The sequence below is a fragment of the Vitis riparia genome, chromosome 9 (genome assembly GCF_004353265.1).
Source record: "Vitis riparia cultivar Riparia Gloire de Montpellier isolate 1030 chromosome 9, EGFV_Vit.rip_1.0, whole genome shotgun sequence".
Taxonomy (NCBI): domain Eukaryota; kingdom Viridiplantae; phylum Streptophyta; class Magnoliopsida; order Vitales; family Vitaceae; genus Vitis; species Vitis riparia.
In genome coordinates this window covers 11,374,185-11,383,831 of record NC_048439.1, presented here as the reverse complement: position 1 = coordinate 11,383,831, position 9,647 = coordinate 11,374,185, and the positions used below count along the sequence as shown (strand labels likewise).

At 35.1% G+C, this 9,647-nt stretch overlaps 2 protein-coding genes across 2 annotated transcripts; both read left to right on the top strand.

The window, feature by feature from the left end:
* On the top strand, positions 1 to 537 carry LOC117921802 (xanthotoxin 5-hydroxylase CYP82C4-like). The gene has a single exon (XM_034839761.1). It carries the CDS (start codon positions 1 to 3, stop codon positions 535 to 537), a length of 537 nt encoding a protein of 178 aa, XP_034695652.1.
* Positions 538 to 887: 350 nt separating this feature from the next.
* On the top strand, positions 888 to 3,792 carry LOC117922398 (xanthotoxin 5-hydroxylase CYP82C4-like). Its single transcript, XM_034840538.1, has 2 exons — positions 888 to 934; positions 3,010 to 3,792. Exons 1-2 carry the CDS (start codon positions 932 to 934, stop codon positions 3,628 to 3,630), a joined length of 624 nt encoding a protein of 207 aa, XP_034696429.1. The 5' UTR covers positions 888 to 931; the 3' UTR covers positions 3,631 to 3,792.
* The last annotated feature ends 5,855 nt before the right edge of the window (positions 3,793 to 9,647 follow it).

Here is a 9,647-nt window from a genome sequence, read left to right as displayed (position 1 = left end):
ATGGATACCCCTTCTCAGTTAGTAGCAATCTCAGGAATTCTGGGGTTGGTTTTGTTGTATGGTGTATGGAGAGTTATGACTCTTGCTGAGAAGAGCAAGGGCAGGTCAGCCCCAGAGCCATCTGGTGCCTGGCCATTTCTAGGTCACCTTCCTCTACTACGAGGCCAAACCCCAGTATTCCGAACCCTTGGAGGCATGGCTGATAAGCACGGCCCCGTCTTCATGATCCGCCTTGGAGTGCACCGAACACTTGTGGTGAGCAGCTGTGAGGCTGTTAAAGAATGCTTCACCACTAATGACAAGGTCTTCGCCTCACGCCCAAGTTCCAGTGCAGGAAAGATCTTAGGATACAACCACGCTGGATTTGTTTTCGCCCCTTATGGAGCCCTTTGGCGTGAGATGCGCAAGCTGTCCATGATGGAAATCCTCTCAGCCCGTCGCCTCGATGCATTAAAGCATGTGCGGATTTCGGAATTGGATCTTTCCATTAAAGATTTGTACTCACTTGGAAAAGGCAGCGACTGGGTCCATCCATAAAGGTAGTGATGAGTGAATGGTTTCAACACCTCAGCTTCAATATAGTCCTAAAGATGATCGCAGGGAAGAGGTATTTCAATACTTCTGGCCATGGAAACGAGGAAGCAAGGCGGGCCATAGCAACAATTCAGAAATTCCTCTCTCTAGCGGGGGCCTTTGTTTTGTCGGATGCCATTCCAGGTGTAGAATGGATGGATTCACAAGGGTATTTGGGGTCGATGAAGCGGGTGGCGAAGGAAGTGGACTCTCTTGTGGGAGGTTGGGTGGAAGAACATGAGATGAGGCTCAACAGCGAGGGCAGCAAGAGGCAGGATTTAATTGATGTGATGCTATCGGTGCTTGAAACACTTCCATATTTGGCCATTCAAGGGAAACAGTCATCAAGGCAACAGTAATGGTATGCTCCTCCCCTATCCATGTACTGCTTCCTTCTTCCTTGGAAAAGTGTATTTTTGCAACCAACTTTAAAAGTAAAATTAAAAAAAAAAAAAAAAAAACATAGAAAAATCCTTACAAATAATTCAAATTTAAGGTATATAAAATTTGATTAAAATTTTAAATCATTTTAATTTAAATAAAATAAATAAATTTTCACAAATTTACTTTAAAGTAAGATGTAAAAATCGACCTCAACCCAATAACATTTCCTAAAACCCAATGGCATGTACTTATGTGCCGCTAGGTCGGAATTGCTGGGTGGGATTCACTGAACCTATGCATGGTCACGGGTATATAAAAGAGAGAGTAAACAAAAAGAAAAATCTATATAAAAACCCTTTCAAAATAGAGGTGAATAACACGAGGTTCCTCTTTTTTATTATTTTCTCGTCCTTTTCATTTATTGTCGTCAAAATAATGATATGAATACGTTTTCCATCCGACGACTCTGCATCTTTGGTCATTATATATATCACTAAAAATAGTTTTTCCAAGTTGTTTGCTTAATTGGAATGAGGTTGTGGTGGAATAACATGGGATGGTATGTACACTATAGAATGAACCAGGGGGTCCTTGAATTTGCTTCTAGCCCTTGTTTTCCATGGTTTGAGTCAAGCCACCACAACGGGGACAATCCAAATTAATGTTATCCTTAATTTAAATATTGGTATTTATATATTTATCATATATCAGTTTGAATTAGAATAGAATATAGAATTTGAATTAGAGTAAACATTTGCTATTAGTTTGAATTAGAGTAAGAGATAAAATTTGAATTATGTTAGAACTCAAATGTATTTGTATATAAATATCTATTATCATCAATGAGAATAATATGTTATATTGACCTTTATTTTCTATATGGTATTAGAATCCTAAACCCTATTCTCAACTTGGAGCAATCTCAACTTGGAACAATTTAAGGTACAGGGCTTAGGCCTTGCATGTCTCCCCCTATCCTTACAACAAATGGTAGTGACCTTGCTATGCTTATGGATTGTCAATGCCTCCTTCCCTATGGTCTAATATCCTAATTTCAATGTCTCTTTCTTCATTGTCTCCAATGCAATATCTTAATTTCAATACCTCTTTAAGGCCAAAAGCTCCAAATTTTCCTAGTTCAAACCCAACAGAATTTTCTTCTTCTTTGCTTCCTACAAGTATTGGTTCCCTTAATTTAATATATACTTCTTTATTGCCTTTAATTCTACTTCTCTCTCCTTCTCTAAAAGCTTCCTCAAAGATTTCATTGCTTTCTTACATATCTTGTCTTGGGAAAACAAACATGCTCATATTCTTTTACCTCTACTTGAGATCTGCCTTATATTCTACCTTCTCATTTACCTCTTATATCATCTATTGCATTAGCTTCTAAAACATTATATATAGTTTGATGTCAAATAAGACTCTTAATTCTACTTTTCCTTTAACAAACTTTCTTTTCTCCAAGTTCCTCAAAGTTTTTGGAAATCAGACTTAGGAAGATCACACTACTCTTGCCTAATCTTTTAGTCACTAGGTTGAATCTACTCGCTCCCTAGATCCAGGGAAATTGTCCTACACAAAAACTAGGAGATCGTCCTCCACAAGAACTAGATACATTGTAATCTATTTTCTTTCTCTCAAGACCAAAATTGAAATCTCTATTTTCTTTCTCTCAAGACTAAAATTGGAATCTCTTATCAAAGCTCTATCTTGCCAGTCATGCATATCAGGGAAAGTTAATGTTATCCTTAATTTAATATTGGTATTTATTTATAATAGAATATAAAATTTGAATTAGAGTAGAAGATAGAATTTGAATTATAGTAGAACTTAAATATATTTGTATATAAATATGCATCATCATCAATTACATCTTCTTCTTTTTCTATATATAATAGTGGAATTTGACAAGAAGTTAGTTTTTCAAGCGATGTTGAATATTTTCAAGACTTTCAATGTTTTTTTTTTTTTTTTTTTTGGTATTTTATGCATTTGGGTCATCATGGCTTCAATGTTTTGGTAAATTTCTACAATTTTAAACTTATGCAGACTCTCATGGTGGGAGGCACCGACACTATGGCTTCAACCTCCACATGGCTTCTGTCAGCATTATTAAACAATAAACATGCTTTGAAGCGTGCTCAAGAGGAGCTAGATCTAAAAGTTGGTAGAGGCAGGTGGGTGGAAGAATCGGATATTCCAAACCTGCATTACCTTCAAGCCGTTATCAAGGAAACCCTGAGGCTATACACAGCAGCTCCTCTATCTGCGCCACACGAAGCCATGGAAGACTGTCATGTTGCTGGCTACCACATTCCAAAAGGCACCCGCTTGTTTGTGAATGCGTGGAAGTTGCACCGTGACCCAAGTGTCTGGTCCGACCCTGAAGATTTTCAGCCGGAGAGGTTTCTGACAACCCATGCGGATTTAGATGTTTGGGGGCAGCATTTTGAGCTCATCCCATTTGGTTCTGGTAGAAGATCTTGCCCAGGGATCACCATGGCCTTAAAATTGTTACACTTGGTGATTGGTCGGCTGCTTCAAGGGTTTGACTTATCGACACCATTGAACGCTCCGGTGGACATGAGAGAAGGCCTAAGTATTATCTTGGCTAAGGTGACTCCTCTGGAAGTCATGCTCACCCCACGCCTTCCTTCTCAATTCTATTAGTGTTGGCTGCTATCGATGTGATGTCTTTGTGATGTGGGATTCTCTGAACCTATAAGCAGAGACGTACAAAACCTCTCCTTAAAATAGAGGTGAATAAAACGAGGGTCATCTTTTATCATTTTCGTTTCCCTTTTATTTATGAACACGTTCCCATCCGACGAATCCACATCTTTGGTGATTATATCACTAAAAATAATTTTGCCAAGTTGTTTGCTTGATTGGATTGAGGTTGTGGTGGAATAACTTGGATTGAAACAGGCTCCTTGAATTTTTACTAGGGCAATCAATTATGGCCTTATTAGTCTATGTGGATGATGTGCTATTGGCAAGTGATAGCATTCTGTAAATTGAAAGGTTGAAGACCTTTTTAGATGCCAAGTTCACTATTAAAGACTTAGGCCCATTGAAATACTTTCTTGGCTTGGAAGTTGCAAGGTCCAAGACTGGTATATCCTTATGCCAACAAAAGTATATACTTGACATACTTGAAGACACTGGTTTAATTGGATCCAAACCTGTTGCCTTCCCTATGGAATCTACCCTCAAGTTATCAGCAAATGATACCAATTTCTATGAAGATCCATCAGGTTACCGAGGACTCATTGGCAGATTACTTTACTTAACTCTCATTAGGCCTAACTTAGCCTATTCTATACAAGTACTCAGCCAATTTTTAGCAAAACATGCTGTCAGTCACCATCAAGCAACCATTTGAGCACTGAGGTATCTAAAGGCCACACCAGGGCAAGGTCTCTTTTTTTCTTCTTCCTCAGATTTTCAATTAAAGGGTTTTTCCGATAGTGATTGGGCAGGCTGTGTGGATACTAGAAGGAGTGTCACTGGTTTTTCAATTTTTCTTGGCAACTCTCATGGAAATCAAAGAAACAAGTTACAGTTAGTCGATCCTCTATAGAGGTAGAGTACCGAGCCCTTGCAACTACCACCTGTGAAATTCAATGGCTTTTGTATGCCTTACAAGACCTAGATATCAAACATTCACAGTCAACTTTGCTATATACTAACAATAAATCAACAATGTCCATCGCCACAAATCCAGTTTAGCATGAGAGAACAAAGCATATCCAGATTGATTGCCATCTTATTCGTGAAAAATTGCAGCAGCATGTTATTAAGCTCTTCCATATTCCATCGCGATTACAGCTTGCAGATATCTTTACAAAGCCTCTTGGTTCTCTACCTTTTCATCATAATCTTCGCAAGATGAACATCATTAACATCCATGTTCATCTTGAGGGGGGGTGTTGGAGTGTTGCATCTCATATTGAAAGCTTGGAATTAAAAAGGAAAGAAGAAAGACTTAAAATAGAAAGCAAGTTAGATGAGAAGAGTTAGTTAGAAGAGTTGTTATTTCAGTTTATTCTTTACTTTGTTATTGTGTCGTTGATGTATTATAAAAGGACTCAAGTCTAATGTATTTTTTCAATTTTTTTTTCAGTTTTCTGCAATCCATTTTTCCTTTGAGTCCTCTGTTTCTTGGTGTTTTTCATTAGTTTCAGATTCTTCTGATTCTCAACACTAGGCATAGGAATTCATGCACGTGGAAAATAATTGAAATGAGATGAAGGTGAGTTGGATGGATGGTGGGGTGATAGGTGGGGTATGTGCATGATGGGGATGAATGGTATAGGAGGATATGAGCATGAGGCTAGTGGAATGGGTTGTGGGAAATGGGTTTAATGGGTATGAGTGAAGATTTAGAGAGAGGGGTGGTTTTAAAGATGGGCATGGTAAAATGGAAAAAGGTGTTGGGGTGGAATCATCTGCCGATATTGGGTATGGTAGGTGGGGATTGAACTGATAACGGTGAGCATGCTAATGGGTATGATAAATAAGAGAGGTGGATGGTGACAGACATGGTGGATGATGGGTTCTACAAAGGTTTTGTAGGCTGGATTGAAACCCATAGTGCTACTGTTTTACCCTTTCATCCTTTGAATAGGTTAGGAGACCTTCCTCTGAATCTCCTTTTGCATGGGCCGGCCACCATAGTGCATTACCAACATAATCAACTTGCTTACCAAAAGAGCTTTGTCACATATACCAGCTTCAATGTAATATTTACCTCTGAATCTCATACGACTTTATTCAATAGGTCACAACAAGAACTGCCCCAAAACATCATCCCGAATCTGCAGTTTGTGGAAGCCTCACTGTCAAAGTTCTTACCGGTCCGGGGATACAGCTCCATAGCACAATAGAAATTGATCATTATGTTGCCAAATGAACCAGAATCAGTCGTAGATAATGCCACATGACCAGGTGGAAGAAAAAAACTAAAGTGCAACTTCAAATTCAGCATGACGAGCGATTAACTTCCATGCAATCACAATTGGCTTTTGGCCAGATGTCCATGAATCCTTGCGCCTCATGCTACTTTAGGTAATCCCGAGTTTAGAACCCTTCAACGGGAACCAATGTGCACCATGGTAGAATGACGAAAAGAGGGCAGAAAGTGGGAAGCGATCTCATGGAAAAGTACGTCAACGCCAGTGAGTGTACCGTCTCCGCTTCCGTCATCTTTCATCCTCTCTCTGTAGTGTCGACTCTATTACAGCTTGGCTTCACCACGTCAGAAGCATTAAAACCCACTCCACTACTGATATGAAATCCACAACATCAAGATATTCATTATCTACAGTCATGCGAAGTGCTGTTCTCCCTTGTGGACCCTTAGAATAGAGAGAAAATCATATGGAAACGACGATTTTAACAACGTCAATGTCATCATGTCTAGCAGCTTCAAGCAAGGCCTCTTCATTCAAGCCATGTCTTCTTTGAATCTATTTTCTCAAATTCCTTCTCCAACTCAGGATTTCACAGCTCATCTTGTAAAGGCTACTCAGCATTTTTCGTTCCCTTCATCAATGGTCGTTTCACCCTAACCTCCACTGATTCAGATTCTCACTCCCTGTTCGTTTTCAAGTTCTGTTTAGTCTTCCCCTCTGGAAGCAATTCTATAATGAAACCATCATCACCCCATGTCCTGCTCTTTCATTGGCATCCCCTGTGAGATTCCTCTAACACAGAACTTACTCATTTTTGCCCTCCCAGAAATCTCTACCCATTCAAAACATTGATGAAACAGTTACCAGGAAACTGGAGCGTCTCTTTGAGCAAAATCAAATAGTGAAACAAATCTTAATTACCTTTATTCTTATAATTTGATGGAAAGATGAAATTAGTTTTAGATATTTAATTAGAAAAATGGTTTGGAAGAATAAAGGTATGTTTGGAAGCTATCTTCAAAAATAGTTTTTTTTTTTATGAATAAAAAAATAGAAAAACATGTTTGATAGTTAGAAATTTTTTGTTCTTAAAAACATAAAATAAAGTATTTTTTATAATACATTTTAATTATTTTTATTTATTTTCATTTGTTTTCTTTAGATTGTTAAAAAAAACTAATTATATAAATATGAAGAGTGAAAAAAACAAAGTATCAAGACAAATGTTATTTAAAAAAAATATTTAAAAACATAAAATAAGTTCTCAAATTGTGTATCCATAAAACATTAGAGAATAGTTTTAAAAAGCAATTCTAAAAAAAATATTTTTCAAAATTATTTTTGAAAACATTTCCCTAAAAAAAACCAAAAAAATTTCCTTATGTTTTTAAAAATTAGTTATAGAAAATTTAAAATTTCAGATATCAAAATTTTCTTAATATCTCATTTGTTTTTAAATAGTTTTTACAATTATTAATTTTTAATATAACTCTAAGAGCTCTTATAACTCATATAAAAGTTACAACTAATTTTACATAAAACCTATTACTATTTCTTGATTTTTAAAATAAAAAATAAGAAATATATTTGATGGACAAAAAGCTCGCAAAATGTCATGATAATTGATCCTTTAACGAGAGTGAATCCATTCTATGTCTAAACAAACATTATATAACTTTTATTGTTAGTAGGTGGTAGGGTTGATCAATGATTGAAATGTTGATTTTTATTGGTGAAATTTCACTGATATCGGTTATCGGTGAGGCTCGATATGATATTCAAGACCAATAAACAGTTGTCGGTCAATGCGAATAAAACATTTTAAATCTCAAATAAAATATTTTATATAAATCAATTTAATTTTTTTATTTAAAATGTAATAAAACATGTTTCAATAAAAGTATTTTTAAAATTTTAAAATGAATGAATACAAATATATTAAAGGAATTTAAGTTAATTTTTTTATAAAAATTTGATAAATATTATCTTTAATCATACTTATATCAATTACATATACAAAATAACTTTAATATGTATATTATTATTTATTTTATTATTATTTTTTAAATGTTTTTAAGTATTTTCATGAATTTTGAATAAGATCGATATTTTTGTCAAGATATTCACTGATATTTTCGATATATTCGTAAAATCTAAGTACCAATATGTCTATAAAATCCAAGTATTGATATATCTGTATTTTCCGATATTTCAAACCTTGGGGTGATTAAATTAGGTGTTGATCAAATTTAAAGTATGGAATAAACTTAAAATTGCAAAAGAGGGTGGTTGTTTGGCTATTAGGCCCTAGCCTAGCAAGCCTAACCTTTTCTAGGCGAGCCTACTGGGAAACTTAATGATCTAACTTTTCTTCATATTTTCTTTTTATGGTTTTTGAAGGGGAATTCATGGAATATTGAATCTTCTTCCTTCTTAGGTCACAATTCCAAAGTGTTTCATTTAAGTTCTTTTTTGACATGTTTTCTTGCAAAACTCATAGAAATCGATCAAAACACCTTATATTGTGAAAACATGATATATTGAGTGCTATTGTGCATGTAAGGCCATGAGTTTGCATAGTTTAACTACGATAATAATGAGAAATTTCATACCAATCATAGCTCCCACCTAACGTACTGCTAGATCTTAGCAAGGAAAGTGATAAAACTACACCTAAAGCATGAACTAATGAGAAAAAACATGCTTCAATTTTTTAGGGTTAGTAACCTTTAATCAGCTCATATTATTCTATAAGAGAGAAGTATGTCATACTAAGTAGTAGAAATGGATCCTTAAGCTAACTGAAGCTCTCAATTCTTAGTCTCTTTAATGGCATTTCCAAACTATCATTGGGTGTTAATTTTACTAGCTTCCAACTGTATTTATAATCTTTAACAACCCCCACCAATTTGTTGCTATATTCTCATCTACATGATTATGATACACTTTTTCATCTCTTCTTATTTTTATTTTTTATTTTTTAACTTTTGCCTTTTTTATTTTTTTTAGTGGGGTCTAGAATGTTATAGTTTCTTCCTATATGGCTTATGTAGTGAGAATTCACTATTGCTTCTTGACCAATCGACTCAAAGCATTAGGCTTGCAAGAACCTTGAAAATGTCACCCCTTAGGTTTCATCTCGAGCTTAGGCAAAAACAATAACATCATACAAATGATAAACTTCACTCATCAACCCACAAAGTAAGCATAGAGGTTGATGACTTCCAACCAATTTGCTTAAGGCATCAGTCTTCCAAGGATTTTGTTAAAGTCACCTTTCAGACCTGCTCAAGCTTTAAGACAAAATTTCTACTTCACCCACTTTTTTGTTTTTTACTTTTTTTCATCATATTTTCAATAAATTTTCACTTTTTTCTTCTCTCATAATTCACAAACTGTCCCTACTTATATATATATATATATATATATATATATATATATATCAATGCAATTCAAGCGCACAAGAGTCTAACAATTCACAAGTCAAAGGTGTAAATCGTCAACCTACAATTAGAGCTTAGTGTACATGTTGCATGACCAATGTAGCTTAGAATTTCATTCTTAGGAAAATAATAGATATTTTGCTTCAACTTAACCATAAGATGAAAAATTACTACCTAGAATGACAATACCTTCTAAAAAATATAAACTTATTTTTGCATCTAACAATTTAATCAAATTATTTATTTTTTTTTTCATTTTCCTTCTCTCCTCAACCTAAAATGAACATTGTCTTCAATGTTTGAAAGGGAATGAGAAATATAGCATGAT

Bases quoted from the DNA above. Each gene is read 5' to 3' on its own strand.
- LOC117921802 (XM_034839761.1), top strand. From the start codon at position 1: ATGGATACCCCTTCTCAGTTAGTAGCAATCTCAGGAATTCTGGGGTTG.